The sequence below is a fragment of the Bos indicus x Bos taurus genome, chromosome X (genome assembly GCF_003369695.1).
Source record: "Bos indicus x Bos taurus breed Angus x Brahman F1 hybrid chromosome X, Bos_hybrid_MaternalHap_v2.0, whole genome shotgun sequence".
NCBI classification, from domain to species: Eukaryota; Metazoa; Chordata; class Mammalia; order Artiodactyla; family Bovidae; genus Bos; species Bos indicus x Bos taurus.
This window is the reverse complement of record NC_040105.1, coordinates 55,946,138-55,970,063: the sequence shown is the minus strand read 5'-3', so window position 1 is coordinate 55,970,063 and position 23,926 is coordinate 55,946,138. Positions and strand designations below refer to the sequence as shown.

The following is a 23,926-nucleotide window of genomic DNA, read 5'->3' as shown; positions in this document are numbered from 1 at the left end:
ACTTCCTTGGATACCAACTTTAAGAAACATGAGTCATTCAAATCATTCTCTAAAGTTCTTCCACCACCAAAGGCAGAAGACAAAAGCACTGCTAATTAAATGTGTAATTAGGGTTTATTATAACTAGTATATATTAGTTTAAAGTCTCATTCACCACTGCTTTGAATTGGTTTTGTCCTATCTTTATTTGTGCTTAATTGTCCTATTTTATGTGTTTAATTTTGTAGAATACTTTATATTCTTTTTGGATGCAGGCAGAGTATGAATTCTAAATAAATAATAACAATAGATTACAGGCTCTTTTATGTGCTGCATGTGCACATTTAAAAAATTATTGGAGGATAATTGCTTTACAATATTGTTTACAATATTGGTTTCTGCCATACATCAACATGAATCAGTCATAGTTATACATATGTCCCCTCCCTCTTGAGCCTCCCTCCCACCTCCCACCCCATCCCACCTCTCTAGGTTGTCACAGAGCCCTGGGTTGGGCTCCCTGTGTCACACAGCAAATTCCCACTGGCTATCATTACTCAGCTATAAAAAAAAGAATGCATTTGAGTCACTCCTAATAAGGTGGATGAACCTATTGTATAGAGTAAAGTAAGAGTAGAGTAACTATTGTATAGAGCCTATTGTATAGAGTAAAGTTAAGAGTAGAGTAACTATTGTATAGAGCCTATTGTATAGAGTAAAGTAAGAAAGAAAAAGACAAATATTATGTATTAACACATGTGCATGGAATCTGGAAAGATGGTACTGATGAACCTATTTGCAGGGCAGCAAGGGAGACACGGACATAGAGAACAGACTTGTAGACACAGTGTGGAAAGTACAGGGTGGGATGAAACGAGGGAGTAGCATGGAAACATATACATTACCTCAAATGCACATTTTACAGTACCCTGGGGCCCCTTACAAAATCAATGTGTATGACACATTTATGCCCATTTTATAGGTTTTGGAACAATTTTACTGTTTTAAATTATTACAGAAGCTTACAGTTATATATTAGCTTTTATTACCTACTTTTAGTTCTATCTACAATTTACTTGTGGTGTCCTTAGTCAGGAACACAATCCCCAATAACAAAAATGTTTCTACAGGCAAAGACAGTATACAACCTACTTTATGACAACCTACTTTATAAGACAGCTGTTATACATTCCTGGGGTGGGTGAGGAGGGAGGAACTCTCTAGAATGACCATGTTTCCAGGACAGTGTTATCTAGTTTCTGGAATATTAGGTCAAATTTTAAACTCTGACTTTCTTCTTTTTATTATACAGCATGTTCCTACATCACCAGCACCATTGCTAAGAAGCCAGTACTAAACAGGGAGTACAAACTCACTTTCCTATTAGCTTAAAATAAAGAACTGGGAAGGTAGGTCAGTTACAGATCCAAATTAGCATAGATAAGGACTAATGAAATACTTCTTGCATTTGTGTTAAATATTAGGCTTTCATTTGACTTCATTGAGAACAACATTAAAAGATTCTACTGCTAAAAAGGTTTTTTAAAACACTGGACTATTGTTTTAAAAACACTCCAAAGGTCCCTTTCACAACAGTCCATGGGTCTACAATACTGAAGATAAAAGGTTTCACTGGATTCCCATCATGGTTTCTTATTTTCTCTGTAGAAAATCCTGTGGTATGAAATAGGAAAAATATTGAAGAGAAAGCGCATTAGGCTTTTACAAAAGTGGCATGTGGCCAATGAAGGCCCAAAACAATAGAAAAGAGACACTAGATAATGTAATTATTTTCTTCCATTTTTAGTTTTAATAGTTTTATTTGGAATTTGGTATACAAGGAAATTAAAAGTTAGTGTTTAATTACATGCCTTATCAGCCAACCCTCTGCTTCAGTCATTATTTTACTAATCAACAGCTCTCCAGTGGTTGTACCTTATCAGTCGAATGATACACACAATTGTATAAGTTGCCTTCAAAGTTTCAATAGGACTTTGCCCAATCCACTTTATTTTCCACAACATTTCAATCTGTAGTCTGCAATGTTATCAAAGTGGCGTTTACTTCTAAGTCCATATACCTCACTCTCCCATCTGTAGGCCCTGGCCTCACTTGCCCAATTGAAGCATAATTCTTCTTCAAGCATACCATAATTCTTCAAGCACACCACATTTCTACCTGATATTTTCCACTGTCTCTGTTTAATTTAATTCCACTTTTCTCTAGGTTTGAGGAAGATATAGTGTTTCCACTTTCCTCAAACAACTTCATTCTTTCTCCTAAATTTCTTATATCAAAGTAAATTTGCTATTAGGCAATCCCTTATATCTGAATCTAACCCATCCATGAAAAGTTTGGGTAATGGGCAACTTTATTCCATTCTGATAATTGGAAAAGTAATAATGCTTTCCCATTCCATCTTCAAAATCCTCAACCGACTTAGTGTTTTCATTAAAACACTCTAAAATACTTATGCAACTGTCCTCCAAATATGTACCATATTGTAAAGCATTTAACACATCAGTGCGTGTGTGCTAAGTTGCTTCAGTCATATCCAACTCATTGCAATCCTGTTGGCTGTAGCCCACCAGGCTCCTCTGTCCATGGGATTCTCCAGGCAAGAATACTGGAGGGGGTTACCATGCTCTCCTCCAGGGGACCTTCCTCACCTGGGATCAAACCCGCATTTCTTACATCTCTGCATTGACAGGTGGGTTCTTTACCATTAGCTCCACCTGCGAAGCCCAGAACATCAATATCTAATTATTAACACTTAATGAACAAATTAGCAGATATGTGTAGTTCACAATGATGCTTATGCTATACTGGATACAAACAAACAGAAAAACAAAGCTGGCTTTCAAGCTGCCTGGGAATGTATGTTTTTGATTTGCACCATTAGAAGAAAAGAATTTTTCTTCTTTTTAAAAAACTTAAAAAAAAAAAAAAACTTTAGTTCTGATGAGGGATGTTGGAAAGGCAAAATAAGGCTTTTCCAAGAACTTCTAGACAGAGGACTCACTAGTGAGAAGCGATATAATAGGAAAACCATGAAGAGAGCCACTGAATGGGTGCTTGGACTTCCAAAGTGAAGTCAAAAACAAGCAAAAATGTCCTGGAGATATTGTTACAAGTTGAGTACATTAAAGCAAAGGAGACCATGGTAAACACCAAAATTATCATTTTAATTAGTCTTAACATTAGTCAAGCTGATTAAGGTGAGGAAAAAAGGACAACAGTATCCAAATTATGGGTAAGAGAAAAGTTATGTTCTACTCAAGTCTGGCAGGAGGGAAATCGTCACAATAAGCATTAATTGTTAGTGAGAAGGGCACCAACTTGTTAATTTTCTGAAATCAATAATCTTGTTTTATAGCCTCATTTACTTTCCTCTCTTCTGTTTATGCTTAGCTGTTTTAATAATGCTACATCACATTTTCCTTTTATACTGCAAGGGAGATGTACAGTGATGTAAGTAAACCATGAAATAGTATGTTAAAAGTAGATAATAGATTACACTTATTAATGACAAATGACACTTATTAAAGGAAAGTTAACAATCAAGGTAATTCTAAAATAGGATGTGGCAACTACTGTTAGAGTTGGGATTTGGAGGATGATGCTGAAACCACTTCAGGAGAATGGGAACTCAACTGACAAAGCCCAGGGTTACTGAAAAATTTTCCTGATTTCAAGCATCTCTACTCAGAGCCAAGGAGATGAACAAATTTTACTCAGCAGGTACCTTTCATTTCCTGCCTCAAGTTGCAAAATTCCAGACGAGAACGTTAGCGGCAGCAGAAAGCAAATGAATGAATATCCAGGATTCTGAGTGTTCTTAGTTGAGTCCTGTGAGCAGTGCTTCTAGCCTCTCCTGCTCCTGGAGGCAGGGGCCAAGCTCAGTCCCCATGCCCATCACTTCTTGTTTCAGAAGAACTCACCAAAGCTCTGGGTGGGAGCATCATGCTTATCTCAGAATCCCACAGTATCATGTGCCTTGCCTTGTGTTGCTATGAGGGAAACAAGGCAATGGGAATCCCTATTCTCAGGGGCCAATATCTCTCTTACAGGCTTTTTAAAAGCAAAAGACTTAAACGGCAAATACTTGTAACACTTTGGAAGATGAGAATCTCTAAGTGCTACAGACAAGGCTGAAGATTCTGATCTTAATACTGCATAGTTATTGTTTAGTTGCTCGTGTCCAACTCTTTTGCGACACCGTGGACTGTAACCCACCAGGGTCCTCTGTCCATGGGATCTCCCAGGCAAGAATGCTGGAGTGGGTTGCCATTCCCTTTTCCAGGGGATCTTCCTGATCCAGGGATGGAACCCACATCTCCTGCATTGGCAGGCCGGTTCTTAACCACTTAGCCACTCAATACTGCATTACATTTGCCTTTTAAATTACTGATTCAACCTTGGTTGGATTGTACACATTTTATTAACTCTCTTAATTTTCTATATTGGGTTAATGAAAGCTGGATAAATTGAATAGTCTGTCTCCTAATAATTGTTGATAATGTCCTCAACACATAGGTATTTCCCTTCTGGGTAGGAGGTACACAGAAAAGCATGATTCTGTAACTTTGTGTTAAAGAGACAAAGCCATCAGTACATTTTTGCATATGGCTAAAAAATAGTCTCAGAGACTTAGATTTTCCTTTTGGAAATTTAACAGTGAGTCTCCCCCAAACTCAAGTCACAAACCTAGCTGGACAAATGAAATCTAGATGGCCAAGTAAATGTGAGTTCAGTCTGCTATTTACATATGAGACATTTTGTGTGTGTAGACACACCAATTGTGTATACATAAAATGTATACTCTCATTGCTTTATACCTCTAATACATCCCTTAATAGTTATGTTTCAAGCACATGTTTAGCAAGCATATCATACAGGTAGATACATTTTAAGCTAAAATTAATTCGTGTTTACTGGGCCGGGAAGATCCCCTGGAGAAGGGAATGGCTATCCACTCTAGTATTCTTCCTTGGAGAATTCCATGGACAGAGAAGCCTGGCGGGCTACAGACTATGGGGTCACAAAGAGTCAGACAGGACTGAGTGACTAATACTTTCACTTTTTTTCACTTTCAAATACAGTGTAGAACAATGCACATGACCTAATGATTAAGTGAGGGAGGTGACTGGGGTAGGAGGAAGCTTGAGACATAATTGCACATTCCCTAACATCTCACTGTTGTAGACTATAAGCATGTATTCAGAGGAAATAAATGGGAAAAATGTATGAGTAATTATCTCTTGATTGGTCGGTTGCTATATAATTTTTATTTACTTTTTGGAAGCTTTCATGATTTTCCACATTCCCTGAAATTAGTATATATTTCATTGTTTTATTGTATTACATTTTTGTTTAAGAAGAGGTATGCTGAAAGAATTGACTGAGTGAATGCCTTGGTAAAGCAAGCTGGGAAAGCAAATAATCACTCCCTGTACATCTGTTTTGCTAACTGGGTCCCTCATTTACTAGTGTTGCTTCAAGGAAATCTCATCTATGTGATTTTGCCCACCATGGATTCCTCAGTGCTAAACAAGTAGGGACACAAAAGAGGCACTCAGTGTAATTAAAAATTTTTTAAACCCTTTAAAAAACTGAAGTATAGTTGGTTTATAATGTGTTAGTTTCAGGTGTACAGCAAAGTGACTCAGTTATATGTATGTATGTGTGTATATATATATATATATATATATATATACACACACACACACACACAATTCTTTTTCAGATTATTTTCCATTATAGGTTATTACAAGATCTTGAATATAGTTCCCTGTGCTATACGGTAGGACCTTCAATTTAATTTTTAAATAAGTAAATGAAGTTTAAAATTTGGAAAACATTGAGTCTTATTCTCTGCTTATAAACCTGACTTGGAAATTGTATGTATTTGTAAGAGCCAAGCCCTTTATCACTCTACAAGAACAGACATTTAAGTGAGCACATAATTAGACAGCCACTGTCAGAACACCATTATTGAACTGGCTAAGCTCCTTCTCAGCTAGGTAGGGGTGTGTGTCTAATTTGAAAATTAGTAGTAAGACTGTCATTGCTTTAAGTTTATCATCAGCTCTTGAAGTTTTATAGTATTAGAGAGGCATAATAATACAGTTAATTCCCAAATTATTTCTGTTTGGTTTGTAAAAGAAGTATATGATTTTTTCCTCAGAAGGTTTTCCTTATTAATTCTGTTTTCCATGGACAGGATTTGCCTTTCCTGACTGTACACCCTGACTGATGGATGGGAGAGGTTAACCTGAAATGGGCCGGGGGGCAGAGAGAAGCCAGCCTGGAATTAAACATTGACTACACTTCAGCCTACTTGGTGGTTCAGTGGTAAAGAATTCTGCTGCCAATGCAGGAGGCATGGGTTCCATTTCTGGATCAGGAAGATCCCCTGGAGAAGGAAATGGTAACCCACTCCAGTATTCTTGGCTGGAGAATCCCATGGAAAGAGGAGCCTGATGGGCTACAGTCCATGGCATGGCAAAGAGTTGGACATGACTTAGCAACTAAACAACAACAACAAACTCCTCAGCTTCATGTTCTGAATTTAAGGTTCACTGGTGTGCGTGCCATGCATGCTAACTCACTTCAGTCATGTCCAACTCTTTGCAACCCTATGGGCCTTAGCTCACCAGGCTCCTCTGCCTATGGGATTCTTCAGGCAAGAATACTGGAGCAGTTTGCAATGCTCTCCTCCACGGATCTTGCTCTCCTCCAGGGGTTCTTCCTGACCCAGGGATCAAACCCACATCTCTTAGGTCTCTGGAATTGGCAGGCAGGTTCTCTACTAATAGCGCCACCTGGGAAGCCCTAGGCTCACTGGTTCTAGAATGATATAACCTTTTCCTTGCATAGTTCATTGGTGGCTCAGACGGTAAAGTGTCTTGCTTACAGTGCGGGAGACCTGGGTTCAACCCCTGGGTCGGGAAGATACTCTGGAGAAGGGAATGGCAACCCACTCCAGTACTCTTGCCTGGAAAATCCCTTGGACGGAGGAGCCTGGTAGGCTACGGTCCTTGGGGTCGCAAGGAGTTGGACACGACTGAGTGACCACTTTTCTTTGTGTAATAATTTCTAGTCTTTAGAGTGGGGTGGGTAGAGAGGGTACTTTTTCTTAAAAGACTGGTCTTTTTTCTCAGTTTTGCTCTTTCTTTAAGAAGTTTCTTTAGGGGAATAAAGTTCAAGGCTGTTGGTGAGATTATGGCCAACTTGCCTTAGGTTAGGGGGGTTTCTCTTCTTTTCCTCTTAAATTTCTTTTTTTCCCCAAACCCTTTGAATGTGGAGAGGAATCATTATTGATTTTAGTGAATTTGAGGGTATCTCTTATGATGGAAAATTTTTTCTTTAGAGGGAGCACCTCTCTTTAGGTTTGGAGGACTTCCTTTTTTTTTTTTTTTTTAAACAGGTATTGTGGACAGGAGCTCTAAGGGCCACTGACTTTAATGAGATTGGGGAGCCCTTTTCAGGAGGATTTCTCTTTCTTTCTTTAAAATAAGTAATCTATTTGGAAGAAGTAAGATTGGGAACATTTGTCTTTGAAAGAATTTATTTTCCTTTTAATAGAAAATAATATTTGAAGGATGGAAGATAGATAAGGTACCAGGGTTCCAGTGAGACTGGGTGTATCTCCCTTTGAAGAAGCTTTATAAAGAGATTTTGTGTTTTATTTCTCCTTTTTATGTGGGGTGGGGTGGGTTGATTATCAGAAATAACATTCATTATTTTCAATAAGGCATTGGTTCACCTCCCCTATGAATTTTTTCCTTTAAAAATTACTCCTTAATTTATTTTCTTCTTCCTCCTCTTCCATTCTTCCCTCCTTTCTCCCCCTCCTTTTCCCCTCCTATCTTTTCTCTCCCTTTCCTCCTCCTCTTCTCCCACCTCCCTCATTCTCTTTCTTTCTTTCTTTGGAGAAAAAATGTTCAGGGACTTTGGTGAGTTTGGGAGCTTCATCATTCCCTAAAAAGGAGATTTCTCTTTTAAAATGTTATATTATTTTCTTTCTTCTTTCCCCTCTAATTCTAAATGCATTACTTGTTTTGAGAAAAGGGAACTTTGTGGAGACTGGGGACATCTTTCCTTAAGAGGACTTTCTTGGTCTTGTTTCTGTTTCTCTCTTACCTTTCCAAGGTAAAAATTTCTTGTATTAAAAATAAAGCTTTGGGGTTTTGATGAATTCAGGTCACCTCTCACTAGAAGAAGATTTCCTTTTCTTTTTTTCTTCTTTTAAAAAATTGTTTGCATTTGTTTTCATTGTATTTTGACAGAAAAGTTCATGTGTCTGTGAGATTGGAGCTTCTTTTTAAGAGGATTTTGTATTCATTTCTTTGATATAATCCCATCCACCAACACACGTCTTTCCATCATTAATTTTCTTTTAAATCTTAAAAATCCTAAAGAAATTGTATTTTGAAATAATATTCATGTTCTTGGTGAGGATGGGGCATCTCCCCTTATTTATTTATTTGTTTTCCCCCCTTTCATGGGAATTAAACATTCAGGGGATTTGGTAAGATTAGGAACCTTATCCTTTAATATTTCTTTCTTTATTAAGTTAAAATGTTTACATGCATTTGGGTGGAGGGATTCATAACTTTCATTAATTTTGATGATTTTGAAAGTATATGCCCTTGAAGAGATTTCCCCTTTTGTTTTTCTCAAAAGAAAAAAAAATGGAAGTGAATAAAATTTATTTTTCTTGGTGAGGTTGGAAGGCCTTAAGAGGATCCTCTCTTTTAAAATTTATTCATTTGTTTGCTTATTTGTGGGAAGGTAGTAGGTTTATTATCATATAGTTGGAGGAATAATCTCTTATCTTTTTAATTAAGATATAATTCACATACCATAAGATTCATGATTTTACAGCATACAAGTCAGTGGTTTTTAGTATATTCACAAGCTGTGCAAACATCGTGCTTGTGCTCATCATGTCCTACTCTTTGCGACCCTTTGGACTATAGCCCACAGACTTCTCTGTCCATGGGATTTTTCAGGCAAGAATACTGGAGCGGGTTGCCATTTCCTCCTCCAGGGGATCTTCCTGACCCAGGGATGGAACCTGTATCTTCTGTGTCTCCTGCATTGCAGGTAGATTCTTTACCACTGAGCCACTGGGGAAGCCCCTCCCAAACATCACCATTGCCTAATTTCAGAACATTTTTATCGCCCTCCAAAGAAACCCTATACCTTTTAGCTATCACCCACACTTGCCCTCCCACCCACTGCAGTTCCTGGCAACCACTAATCTACTTTCTGTCTCTAAGGATTTGCTTATTTTGGACATCACATATAATTGGAAGAGATGACTGTAGGGAGCTTTGATGAGATTGGTGGACATCAACTTATTTTCACCCCCATAGGTTTTGTGAGAGACTGGGCATGGGCCATGAGGTGCAAATAAAGTTTATAAATTTCAAGAAAATTTTAGGGTGAAAAATACTGTTTACCTTGACATGATTTCTTATTGTTTCATTCTTTTCATTAAGATTTTTCTCTTGGGGACATGTTTCATGGGCTTTGTCGAAGGAGAGGAGCTCCTCCCTTTAGAATTTTTTTTTTTTCTTAAAATAATTTTCAGGGGCGTTTCATTATCTGGGGTCATTGTCCCTTTCTTTTTTAAAAAATTTGTAAATTTGTTTCTTCTATTTTGAGAATAAGGTTTATTTGCTTTGGTGAGGGTGGGGGCATCTCCCTTTTGGAATGACTGCTTTCTTTTTTAAATGCTTTTTTTCCCACTTAGAAGATTATAGTAGGCAGGCTTTGGAAAGATTGGGAACCATATCCCTAGCAGAATTTCTATTTATTTTCTTTCCAGAAAAAAAGGTGGGCTTCTTTGGGAGTAATAGGTTCAGGGTCTTGTGCCTCTTCTCCTTCCTCCTCAGGCTCCTGTTCTATGATGGTCTCCTCTGGGAGCATCACACAGGGAACAGCAATTACTACTTTGGGAAAAAAATCAAGCCTAATGGAATGTCAGCTTAAAAGTTTTTCTTAAACAAATGAGCATCTTGTGTGTCACAGAAAGGCATATGTTGGATTTGTAAAAAGTCTATAATAGATAAATTGATAGTTATACCCTATTAGGTGTCACTGGAAAAGGAAATGGCAACCACTCTAGTTTTCTTCCTTGGAGAATCTCATGGACAGAGGAGCCTGGTGGGTTATGGTCCGTGGGGGTCACAAAGAGTCAGACACCACTGAAGCGACTTAGCATACATGCACTCATTGGGTATCACATTCTATTTTTGCTCTCTCCCACCCTGCTGCCTTCTTCAGGGGAATAAAAGAGTTAATAATGCAGAGGAAAGCATTCTGCAAACTGTAGAGTACCATACTAGCAGTAGGCATTATATAATCCTTGTGATAATGCCCCTGAATGCTTTCCTGGCCTCTGTGGATTTTCCCCCTTTCCCTGGAAGCACTTTGGGTAACTGATGGCTCAGCTGTTCCTGTGCCTTTTGGGCTGCAGATCCCCAGAAGCCCCAGTTGGAGATTTTAATAAACACATAAGAACTGTATTCTCAGAAAAGAAAGACCACTGGCCAAATATCTCATTAACTTTTTTAGAACATCCTGCAGCAAATGCTCAGGCGCTCTCGGAATATACCAAATATATCAGATGGTGTCATCAAAACCTGGTAAGGAGGGGGGAAAGAGCCTAACAGGAAAGAAAGTAATTTCATCCTGACCTTCAACAGGTTAAACATTCGAATTTACAATCCTGAAGCTGTTTACAGTCACTGCAGATATTCTGTTCACTTAGGGAAAAAAAATGTATTACCCCTGAAATCAACAACATCATTAGTCTGCTGCTGCTGAGACTGCAGGGAATAAGGACACTTTCCAAATCAGTTTTTTAATTGTTAGTAATTTGCTTCTTAATTATGATTCTAACATTCATTCTGAAAATGGAAAGATTGACTGCATTTCCCCAAGGGCTATATATTCCAGGCTATTTAAATAAGCATTTACTTATCCCACTGAAATAAGTGAGAATGCATTTTTTATTCATTCACAGAAGCAGTCTCTATGTCATTGCTGAAAATGGAATTGATAGGTCTCAAGCCTCAGCGAGTGTTTATTGAGCAAAAATAGTAAGGGCTGAATTGTATTGGGCACTGGGAAGGAGAGATGGTATCTACCTTTGAGAAGCTTGGTCATAGGTAAGATAATAAAGCATTCCAGCAAGAATTACCAGGTGTCATATAAGCAAATGCCTGCTGCTTTTCAAGAAAATGTGTGCAAAAATACCAGGAAACTGTTCTGTTATGGTTTGGGATATAATGGTCACTGCTGAGTAGTCATTAGGAGTGAGGGATACAGAGGCCTCTCTCCACCCTAGAAATAAAAGCCACAAAAGTGTATTTCATCAGTCACCTGTGTGGTGTGATTATAATTTCATAGCTGATCAAACCCAATGAATAAAAATACATATGGTCTTTTTTCAACCACAGCTGAAGGAAAGGAAGCAAATATGGTTCACATGTAGGACCCCCCCCCACCCCGCCCCACCCAAGAGAGTTATAACATTGTTAAAGAACCAATTCACACATCTTTACTTATACTTGCTGCCACCAGGTGGGAGACCATGGCTCATTTCCTGGAAGTTAAACCATTTCAGAAAGGAAGGAAATAAATTTGGTTCACAGTCTGTTATTCTGGTAGCTATTTGGAAAGAAAATACTAGCCCTCTTTTCTCTGTCTCTACCCTTATGCTTGTCATAGATTTGCAACCAGCAGGTTCTGAAACCCCCAAAGAGAGCAGACTACACACTAGAAGACCTTTTTTTAGTGCAGTACTGGTCAGCAAAGTTATCTGGGAGAAATTTGCAGTCACATTCAAAGCCTTAGTTTCACTCATTTTGTCCTTTGATTTATCAGGCTAGTTTCATGCTACTGGTACTGACTGTGCCTTACCACGTAGGATTTCATTGTATGATGAGAGCTATATATTGTTTTGATCTCTAAGATTCTGTGTGTGTGTACATATATGTGTGTGTGTGTGTGTATATGTCATTCCCCAAGCTTGCCTCAAGAAGGCAGTGTCTGAGAACAATGCAACAAAACCCTAGATAAGATGGCAGCCCGTTTGCCTTGAATGTTAAGATGCAAGTCAGCTGGTTATGGGTGCTATTTGCCTGAGGAGAATGCAGCCGAGAATGGTCCTATCACTGAAGATCAGGTATTCTCATCTGCACCAGGGAACAATTGCATAGCAACACCTAGACTGTTGGAGAAGTGTTTGCTCCTGGCAGTTTTAGCATTATCCAGATTTTTGCATCCTTCAAAACCCTCTAGGGTTCGTGTATATGACCCTTTTCACAGATGGGAAGAAACTCACTCTACAAGATAAGTGACTGAACAAAAGACCAGCTCTACTTGGCAAAATCAAACTGGAGGGAGGTGGTCATGGTCACCTGCTGAGACGGCCAAGTACCTGTGGGTCAGTTGGCTAGCATGCCTGAATGGACACTGTGTGGAGGAAGCTAACACAAGCTAACACCTACCTTGATACTCCTTATCTGTCTGGCAATAGAAATTTTCTTGTCAAGCTGGTGAGAGATGCTTTCCCTCTGTCACAGGGCTCATCCCTGGAGCTCCCGGCCTCCAGTCAGTCTTTCAGAGGCCAAAGAGGCCATACATTCACTGACCATCCTGGTAATTAAGCCTTCAGGTGTCAGTTTCTCAGTCCTGCTGTTGGAATCTCAAGAAGGCCACAAGTCAGGTCAGCCTTATTGTTCTTATCAGCTTTATGCAAACTCTCCCAAAAAGACAAGAGCAAGCACCTGGTTAGGGTGACTTCCCAGGCCCAGCTGCCCTAGAGATCACTGCAGGGAAGGGCTGCAGGAGGAAATGGTGGGGCGTGGAGATCCACTCTCTGTGAAAGCGGGATTGTTGGATTTTTTTTTTAATCTTAATCTCCTGCAGTTCTGTTTTCTTTCTTTTGAAACCTGTGCACTTTTTTCCCCTGTTAAACTTTTCCCTTCATTGTTCCTCTTTTTCGCAAATTCAAGCCTCCCTATTCGTAACTCAGGAAGCAACCAGCGCTTCCATTTCCATTTTAAGATGACAACCTCTGTCTCCCATTCCCCTACATTCTACAAGTGTGCGGTCCAGAGTGACAGGATTCTGAGCCTTGTCCCTATGCCCTGCTAAGCAGCAGGTTGGTGTGGTGTGTTGTTTCTGTGTTTTGTATTGTTTTTCTTTGGGGCTAAGCTCAATGAAGGTGTATGTATACATTATTATGATTTTCACAATCTTGTGGAACGAAGTTTAGGAAAACGAAGAGTAGGGGGAGCACAAAGAAAGCATGAGAGACAGACTCCTGAAGATCAGACGTCGTTTTTGGGGTTTCAAGGTCCAAAGAAAGACCGAAAACCTTCTTTCTTCCCCCTCCCCCCTTAGCGGGAGGATCCCGGTGAAGTGCAACATTTACAAAGGCGTCTCTGAAGACTGGAAGAGAGGAGGGTTCCCATTCACACGCTCTCAAATATCAACTCCTATTTTCCTGTCCTTAAACCAGGACTCCTGTACCATTTCAACTGGCACCAGTGCGGGATGCCAGTCGCCCGCTTGTGACGCGGCCCATCACTGTAACACTGTGTTTGCACCTACCTGACGGGAAATCCTGCAAACAGATGGAATGGTGGCTTCGACGCACGCATGCTCTCCCAGTCCTCTCGGGCGAACCCTGCCCTTCCCCTGCAGTGCGCGTGGGCGCCGCCCAACCCCTAATCCCCACCCGAATCGACTACCAGCGCCCAGCGGGCAACAGAGACTCCGGGCCCTTCCCTGGAGCGCTGCCAGTTGCGCCCGAGCTGAGGACTCCCTCTCCAGTGGCAGGGAGGGGGTCAAGCAAACGACTGCGGCTCCACAGCTTGGGCCTCTGCGGCAGTGACCGCGGCTAATAGGTGTATCCCACTGCCCCCACTCAATCCCATCCCTGGGTACCGTGGACCGGCCGCTAACACCTCTCTAGGTCTCTTTCGCTCCCTGGGTCATCTTCCTCTTCTTTTTCAAGATATAGGCGCTCACTGCACTGTCACTTCTCATAGGAAACACTGCTCTGACTCCCAACCGGTGCTATCACCCCCGTTTCTAGACCCCTAACAGCCCACTCTCACTTCCACATGTTGCTTCCCGCCTCCCAACCGCTTCCCTCTTCCCTGGGCTCCCACATCCCCGCATCTTTCCGAGCATCTTTGCTAGTCCGTGGCAACCAAATGGGATGCTAAGGGTGCCCAGAGTCCCGAAAGCAGGATAGCCATACGGCCTCGCCTGGCTACGAGCCCTCCCGCCCCAGGGGGTCTTTTTCTTACCTTTATACTGGACAGTGGCACTGGCACTGGTGTTCGCGGCGTTGGCGAGGTCCTTAGACCCTTCTCTGGAGCGACCACCGGACACTGCAATAAATGTGGTGCTGGGCTCTGCTCCAGACGGGACACTTGAGCCGGCTCAGGGCAGGACTCTGTGGCTGGTTCTCTGGCTGGTACTGGGGCCGGCTCGGGGGCCGGTTCTACGGCTGGTACTGGGATCGGCTCAGGGTCTGGATCTGGGGCTGGTTCTCTATCTGGTTCTAGGATCGGTTCTGTGTCGAGTTCTGAGGCTGGTTCTGGGGTCGCCTCCGGACCAGGTTCTGGAGCAAGCTCTGGACAGAACTGCGGTGCCGGTTCCGGCGAAGGCGCGCGGAGCAGCCGAGGAGCCCGCGCCGGTGGCGACGGCAGGAGCAGCGGCTGCGGCGGCGGCCACGGCGGCGGCGGCTCTGGAGATTCCGCGGGCTGCTCTCCATCCTGAGGCGGGGCAGTGCCCTGGGCCGCCGCAGCTCCGCGGTCCATGGCCGCACACCGCCTCAGGTCCGGGCAGCGGGCGCCCTTGAATTCGGAGAGCTAAAGTACCCTCGGGCGCCCCGCCCACCCCAGTTCAACAACCCCTTTCAAGGTGCCAAACTTTCCCCCGCCCCGCTCCATGGCTGGCTCTGCTCTGAGGTCTAACCGGGGGATGCTCGGCGTCTCCCAGTGCTGGAACACGCCCCTCGGTGAGCGCACACCTCTTCGTAAGCAGCCACGGGCCGGATGGGCGGGAAGCGGAGGGGCTTGAGAACGCGGACTGGACAGAGCGCTTGATGACCTCCTAGCGACGCGCGGGAGGGGAGGGGGAAGACACAAAGGGGAGGGGGAGTGGGGAGGCGTTGAGAGGGGGGTGTTGGAGCCCCGCTGTGTTTAACCCTTTAGTGACGCAAATGCGAAAAAAATAAAAAATAAAAAGCTAAAAGCGAACTTGAGGGTCTTTGCAATCCCCCTTACCACCCAGCTGTGAGCTGCTGCTCAGGTCGGCTTCCATCCTGTGACTGCTCTCTCACCTCAGCAGCAGGTGAACCTAGCCTCGGACCAACCTCTTGCCCCCCATCTCCAAGCCTCTGTGGGCAAGTAATCCTTTTTTTCTAACCAGGGAAAAGAAATTAGGTGGCACGGGGTTGGGGGTGTGTGTATCTCTCTCTGTGTCTGTGTATGTGTTCAGTCTTTGGGGTTGAAGTAAAATGGGTGTGTGTGTGGTCAATCTTTTGCATTGAAGTAAAATTTGTCCCCTGTCTCAGTTTTTGCATTTCTGACCTTTGCCAGATCCAAGAGGTTTGCCGTAGGGTACAGGGTTTGAGAGTGCTTCGGGAAACGTGTGTTATGAAACTGGGCGACAGCCCTGGCTTTCCGCAGCCCGCGGATGTAGCCCAAGAACCAGACAAGAGTGCCCGGGTAGCGGCGGCTCGGTTGTGCTCTCCTGAGCTGAGGCTGCCCGGGTATCCGCAGCGATCCGCCGGGCGTCTGTCTGGCTCGCCTTTACGGTAGGAGACTGCCTTTTGCTTTTAGCTGGACTTGTCAGGTTTCAGGAGGACTTTTTACTGAACTTGTTAATGTGTGTGTGTGCATCTTGGGCTGAGGAAATTCACTGCAACACTCACACCTTTTTCACCTCCTGATACCTCCGAAGCATACTCTTGCAAAAAAGAGCGGCCGGTGCCTGCCGCATCACCCTTCCCACCGCATCTGGAGACTTTAGAAGCTCTCTCGATTGTTAGTCATGTACATGTTCACGTACATACAAACTATCACCTCAGTCAGAGCTAGACTTTAGATGCTAATATACTGAAAAATTGCAATTAAAAATTGAGATGACAGCTCGTTAAGTCACTGCTCTGTGGGAGTGGGGGAAGGAGCACCTATAAACCTAATTTGAAATATGACAATTGAATTAATCTCTGACACACATAATGCTGCTGTTGTGGATGGCAGCCCTTCTTTTGCAGCCCCTCCTTTCCCCGTTTCCTCCCAGACCATATCCTCCACTAATCCCTCTTCTTTTGCTAACTGACAGTGACCCACCCGGAATTTTCTAGAATCTGCAACATTTTTCTGTTTCCCACACCACATCCCAGCACTAAATATTAATAATATTTGCTTTATTATTATTATTAACACCTCAGAAGACAGTCTCCCCTATCCCCGTCCAAAGACCAGAATCTCTGATGAGAGCTGCATTTCCCAGATCCTCACTGCAGCATCCCAGCCTCAACCCACTCTTCTGGAGAAGGGTTACACTGCTTGACAGCTACTAAGCTACCACAGGGACCATCTCTAACCTCTGGGGCTGGAGAAGTCCAGGGGAGGTGAACCTTTTCTATCAAGTTCTTCACTGATGGCAGAACTCCTTCCAGTAAATCCACACAGACGGTTCATCCTCTTCATCCTCCTTGGGGTTTTCTTCCTCTTTCCTATCCCTTACTCAAGCAGCCAAGCTGCTTTTACCCCTAAGGGTTCAGGACTGAACATACAGATGCCAGACCTGACCAGCCAGTAAGCCTATGCTTGGAGCTCACTTCTTGGGCTTTTAGGCTTTGGTGAAATCTCTAACCTTAGAAAGGGCCATTATCTCACATTTAAATCTTATTTTCACTAGGCCCTGGCATATTAGAAGAGCTGAAGGCAGAGGAGTCATTGAGTAGAATGACCTCTTGGGTTAGAGAGTGATGGGGTGCAGTTTGGCATAGACCAGGTGTCATCAAGCAGGGCACCACCAGAGGAAAACTTGGAGCTATTGCTTTATATATGTTAATTGATACTCTTGTCTATTCTTCTATATTTAATCACAAGGAGTCCAAAATGTATGATGTAAAGTCTCGCTGCAAGGTTAGTTTGAGGGTGAATGTTAAAATAGTTGTTTGTGGGTGACTTTTGCTCCATTAGGGTGTGTTACTAGAGATATATTGGCTAGATTGTATTATGATTAATTTAATAGAAAGTTCTCAGCACATCAGAAGCTGCCTTATTGCCTTATGTGTCAGCAGTGTTTTGTTTTGCTTTTTATTCCCTCATCAGCTCAGTGTTGAATGCAGTGCTTTGCATGGGACCACGGTTTGCAGCGGAGTGGGGCGGGGGAGAGAAGGGGAGGGTGGTTAGAATGGATTGATTGGTGCTTGAGTTAGGGAGACACTTCTGCTGTATCTTATCTATACCTTCCTCTCCCCCATAGTCTACTGGTCTCCTAGAGAGAAAGTTTTACTTGGATGCTTGTGTATTTTCTTTAAAACGTAACCCAGTGCTGAGGCCATAGTAAGGATTCAGGAAATGTCTGCTAAATGGATGTGCAGCTTACCGGTTAGGATGTCTTTCTCCTCTGAATTGCTTCTAAAAAGTATTTGATATTCCAGATGATTGATGATCTCCTAAGAGGCTCTTTTCTAATTCAACAATACTGACAAAAGGGCCAAGAGCTACATAAGAGTAAGAATGACGACCATCTCCACAGAGGCTTGAGTGGACATGATTCTGTGTGTCCCAGGGCAGACATGGTCCCTCAGCTGGGACTTTTTGGCATGTTATATATGTTATCCAATTGGGCAGGATGAAGGATTTATCAGTATGGTGGGCTCATACCTTTGGGTATGCAATATGCTACCTCACCCCCACCCCTAGCATTTATCCCACTTCCACACAAAATAAAGTAAATCCAAGTCAAAACAGAGATCCTTGATTCCAGGCTTGTTAGAAATTCTGGAGAGGCAAAGTAGAGAAAACCCAAGAAATGTGGCCAAATTAAAGCTCTTATTACTCCTTTTTTTTCATTTTCTTTTCACTATTGAGTGAGAGTGTGACACTGCTGAGCTAAGTGGAAGCCCCTTTTTCCCTTGACCCATAGCTTCAATTTTCCTAAACCTTCCCTTTTAGAGCAATTTGGGGATGAAATAGGTGCCTTTACTGAGTCTTAGCTGCCAGTCTCCCCCACTTCTGCCACCTTGGCAATGTGAAAAGCCAAAATAACAACCTTTAGAATACTCTACTAAATAAAATAAAGAGATGGGATGAAGAACAGTGTTTACTGAGGAAGGTAGAGGATTCAGACAATTAATTTCAATGGGATTAACATGCAAACCCATTATCTTTCACTTGCTCTAGTCCCATAGGATTTAATTGATCCAAGATTGGGGGTTTAAGAGTTAATATCTTGTATTCATATAGAGCCTTTGCTTTCTAAAGTACATTCACATGTATTATCTCACTTGAGCCTCACAGCAAATGTGTGAGGCAAAGCAAGTCTGGACTTCCATTCCACATCCCTCTAACCTTTTACAGATGAGAAAACACAAGTCCATTGAGATTAAATGATATGTCTTAGGTCACAGAGATAATTAGTGGTGGAACAGACATTTAGAACTTGTGTCACTCAACTCCCAGAGTGTAGTGCTGAGTTGGGGTTTGTGAGACAGGGGCTGCATGAATCCTCTCCATCACAAAGCAGGAACCCTGCTTTAATGCCCTTCTATTTCTTGAGCCTGTAAGAGGAGCAGTGATTCTTACATTTTTACCTTTAGGTTTCTCAACTCTCACTCTTTCTCTCGATGGTAGTTAATGATCTGTAGCCAACCTCACTATAGGAGGCCCCTGCTTAGAGGAATCTTTTTGAATATGTATGTAATATAATAATTCACCCAGTGTGTACTTGTTTTATTGGTTCTGTTTTTTATTTTCTTGAGTGAAGCATTCCACAGTTAAGATTTAACTGGCATTTACTGCCAGTCCGAGGTATATACAGCCCTTTTAGCCGCGATGGGGAAGGAGAAGATGGAGCAGAAATATTAGACAATGTCCTTTCCCTCAAGAATTTTTAGAACTTGGTGATTGAAACAGGACAATTACAGGTGAAAAGAAATCCAAGCACAGATGTCAGTTTATGATTATGACTTCACACTTTGTGCACATGGGGTGTAGCAGTGGAACAAAGTGTGACAGTGTGGAAAGGAAACTGCAAAGGGAGTCAGGAACTCTGGCTTCAGATTAAGTTGCTACCGCGAAACTTACAGCATGACCTTATACAAATCATTTACTATCTTTGGGCCTAAAGTTTTCTCATCTGAAAAAAGGGGGTGAAGGGATAAAGTTGAACTTGATCAGCTAGCTTTAAAGTCTGTTCTAGCACAAAATATCACTAATCCTGTAAATGAATCAGAGAAAGCTTCTTGGAAGAGAGCATACTTGAAGTGGATCTTGAATGATGCAGTTAATATGAATCAATAAGAAGGAAGCTGAAGGGAGAGGAGCAGGGATTGAAACCTGGTGGTAATATGTCATTGGTTGAGGTAGGGGGACCCTACCAAGGATTGATGAAAGATGAATTTAGAGCAGAGTAAGTGTAAGTGGTAGGAAGAAGGCAGGTTGTAAAAGACACTGAATGCCAGACTGAAGGATTTGAAAATTTTATTGTAAAGGTAATTGGGAGTCAATGAATATTGTTTGAGTAGGGGTGACATGGCAAAATGATAAAACTAACTAGTGAGAAAAATTATCCTTGACAGTGCATTTAGTTTTGGAAGCATGTACAAAATCTACTTTGCTCCCTTTGAGTTGGTATCCAGTTAATTTCAGGTCACTTGTGAAATTATGATTCTTTATTTTTGTTGCAGCCTCTAGTTTTGTGTATTTACTGCCAAGGCTTCTGGCCCAACCTGCTTAACCACTTGCCTATACATTTGGATTCAGTCCATAATGGGGTCATTTGACTTCAGTGGGCTCAACATCATAATGGAGTTCCTAATTTGAAATTCTAACCAATAAGGAATGACCAACAGACTAGAGGAGATGAGAGAAAAGTCTTAAGGAGGCAGGAGTGGGATGGTTGTGGACCTGAAAGCAGTTTAAGAGATTGAGGACAATCTGAAGGAGGATAAGAAAAGTGGATCTTTGTAGTATCTTTGACTTACTATGGCTTTAACATGGGGAAAAGCTGATGAGGAACAGCCATCCAGTCAAGAACTGCCAAGGATCTAAACTGAGCTAGGAGTAATAAGAGAAAACAGATTGCTCTAATGCCATAGAGAAAGCAGTAGTGTGACAGATCACAGGTGTGTGGGAGGGTAGGATGAGGGAAAGCAAAGAGCTGATAGCATTCCTGAGGTAATGGTGTTTGGAATGACTAGAAAAGACTCTGTCTTAGAACCCTCATGGTATGACGTCAATAATGGAGGCAAGCAGACAACTGCATTAGTCATTCTCTGTATTTGAGTGTGCATGTTTGTGTCTTTATCCAAAAATGAAAAAAATAGAGATTGTTTTAGTAAGGATTATCCGTGCACGTAATTACTTTATTATCCCACCACTCTCCACAAGCACTTCTTTCTGGCACCAACCTGGTGGGGAGGAATGATGGAAGAGTGAGAAACAGGTAGGGAAAGGAGATTAAGAAAAAGAGAGGCTGGGGAGATCCCTTACAGTCCAGTGGTTAGGACACAGCGCTTTCACTGTCATGGCCCCGGATTCAATCCTTGTTCGTGAAACTAAAAAACGTGTTAGTTGTTCAGTCGTGTGCGACTCTTCATGACCCCATGGACTGTAGCCCACCAGTCTTCTCAGTCCATGGAATTCTCCAGGCAAGGGAACTAAGGTCTCACAAAAAAAAAAAAAAAAAAGACATTGATAGGCAAAACTGCTGTGATGAAAAGAGTTGAGAAGTAAGGGAGATTTCCTTTCTTCCAAAGAATTACCAACTGTGTTCTTAGGGGCCTCATTTTCTCTTCCCTGTAGTTCTCTTCCATTACTGAAAGTTAGCTGGAAATGCACCATTCATCAGCTCTGTGGGAAGAGGGCATTTCAGGAAGTCTTTACACAATTGAAGTGACTTGCAAGGACAAGGTGTCACATAACTCAGGTGTCTTAGATGGAGATTAAAGCATTAAAAGTCATTTCCAGGACCTCTCCATCATCATTCACATTTTAGTTTTAAGTCCCTATCCTGTAGTTGTAACCTTTGGGGTCACTGCCATTTCAGGTAGTGGTTATTACCTTTAAGCACAGTCCACATGCCAGAATGAGGCTGAGTTTCTCTCTTTTTCCTATCTCAACTTCACAGGTCTCTGAAATAACAAGACCCTTTCGCAACTGTGCGTCAGAGCCTTACCTTGGTCGTAGGGGCAAAATTGCAGTTCTCCTTTTCCATTATTTCTACCCAAGGGTTTTGGGGGGCTGCCAGGGACCCTGGCAGGCTACAGTCCATGGAGTTGCAAAGAGTTAGACACGACTGAGCACGGATGCACATTGTAAGATCTAAGAATGGCGTTAGGTTTCTTAAAAGTTAGGAACTAGAACACCATGAAGCAATGTCTTCAAAATTATTTAGGGATATCATGGGATGAGAGCAGTGCCACAAATCTACAGTGCAAACGGGCCATACTGGAGAAATTCAAAAGAATGTCTTCCGAAGTTGAAATTGATAGAGTCAATGTTCTCAATGCTTTCAATCTTCACATATTTGGAGAATATTTAGTTAATTGGGGAACAGGTTACAGATGAAGTAATGTTGAGTATATAGAAAATTAAGAAATTGAATAAACAAGACAAATATCAATGTGCTAGGTAGGCACTTGTTTGAATGCTGAGAATTCAAAAGTAAATTTGACAGACACCATCTCTGCTTAAATAACATTTATTGGGTAGGGGCTTTATGCATTAAGCAAATGCACAAATAAAATGAATGCTGTAGAGATGATAAATGTAATGATGAAAACAAAACAGGATAACACGATAAAAAGTGACTAGAGGGCTCCTTTGGTCAATATTTTTACTCATTTGCCTAATCCTATTACATATGCAAGGTAGTTTGGAATTACTTCACAAATACACTATCAGCAAACCTACTAAGTAAAGTTCAAGATTTTTTTCCTCCAACTTTTGATTTGGCAAGTTTTCAATTCTACAGAAAAGTTGCATGAATAAAATAGTGAACACATATATTCTTCATTAATATTCACCAGTTGTTAACATTTTGCCACAGTTACTTGATATCTATAAACTATAAACTTTCTCTCTCCCTCTCTGCTTTAAATCATTTGGAAATTAATTGCAGACATCATGAACTCCACTCATAAGCATTTTAGCATATATCTCATGAGAACAAAAGCATTCTTGCATATATATTTACCATATTTAATATATATATGTTATATATAATATATATGTAATATATACCATATTTAATTTATATATGTACTTAACATATTTAATATATACATGGTAATATATAATTACCATATTTAGGAATTTTAACAATAACACTATTATCTATTATTTAAACACTATATATTAAAATTTCTCCAGTTGTCCCAATAATGCTCAGTATAGCTTTATAAAAACAGAAATAAAGAGTCAAATCATAAATTGCATGTAACTGTTCTTGTCTCTTTAGTCTCCTTTAATGTAGACTAGTCCCAGCTTTAATTTTTCTCTCATGACACTGACATTTTGAAGAGCCCAGGTCAGCTGACTTTCAGACTGTTCCTCAATTGGAGTTTGTCTGATTGTGGAAGGCATCTCTAAAGGGGCAACTTTCAGCTGAATCCTGAATGAAAAGAAGGATTCAGCCATGCAAAGATCTGGCGACAGTGATTTCTGGCAGAGGGAATAGGGACCACAAAGGCACTGAGTTGGAAACAAGCTTGTTGTGTTTGAAGAAGAGAAAGTAGACCAGAGGGGCTGGGGCCTAGATACTGGTGATGCGGGGAATGGTATGAGATAAAGTAAGATAGTTGAACTTGATCAGCTAGCTTTAAAGTCTGTTCTAGCACAAAATATCACTGATCCTGTGAATGAATCAGAGAAAGCTTCTTGGAAGAGAGCATACTTGAAGTAAGATAGTTAGACATGATTCAGAGCCCTATACATCATGGGAAAGAGTTAGAATTTTATTCTAATTGCAATAGTAAACTACTAAGAGTTTTAAACAATTTGGTGACATGATATGACTTGAATTTTCTTTTAAAAGTAGTTTTTATTTTCTAAAATTTTTACTTTATATGCAGTTTAAAGAGAGAAAATCATTTGTCACAGCTGTCAGTGTCCCCTGCTCCTATTATGTGCTGTGCTGTGCTGTGCTTACTCTTTGGGACTTCGTGGACTGCAGCCCGCCAGGCTCCTCTGTCCACAGGGATTCTCCAGGCAAGAATACTGGAGTGGGTTGCCATGCCCTCCTCCAGGAGATCTTTCCAACCCAGGTCTCCCACATTGAAGGCAGATTTTTACTGTCTGAGCGATCAGAGAAGCCCACTCCTGTTATCTACCTCCCAAAGGCAACTACTTTCAACCCCTTTAGTCAAATAGCATGCTTATAAAGCTAATGCATAATTTTCAGATTAAAGTATTCTATGGAAAAGGGGAGGTTAGCTCATCATCACCATCAGCCGTCATGTACACACAAACATAAACTTCCCATTTCACCAATTTCCTGGTATAATTATGTCATAATTTAATTACATCCATATTCAGTGTTTATGTTATTATTACTAGGGAAATTCTATTCACAGTAAAGTTATATAGCATGCTGTGATTACCTTTGCTTTCTTGCACATCTGTTTGTTTTTAATGGACCTGATAATTATCTTGTTTATTCAATT

The 23,926-nt window shown here is 41.4% G+C and overlaps 1 protein-coding gene across 1 annotated transcript in view; it reads right to left on the bottom strand.

The window, feature by feature from the left end:
• Positions 1-14,989, bottom strand: part of DGKK (diacylglycerol kinase kappa) — a 174,401-nt gene extending 159,412 nt beyond the window's left edge. The window contains exon 1 of the mRNA XM_027534554.1: positions 14,319-14,989. Coding sequence (XP_027390355.1) covers positions 14,319-14,834 — 516 coding nt within the window. The 5' untranslated portion in view covers positions 14,835-14,989. The remainder of the gene's footprint in view (positions 1-14,318) is intronic.
• Between the last annotated feature and the right edge of the window lie 8,937 nt (positions 14,990-23,926).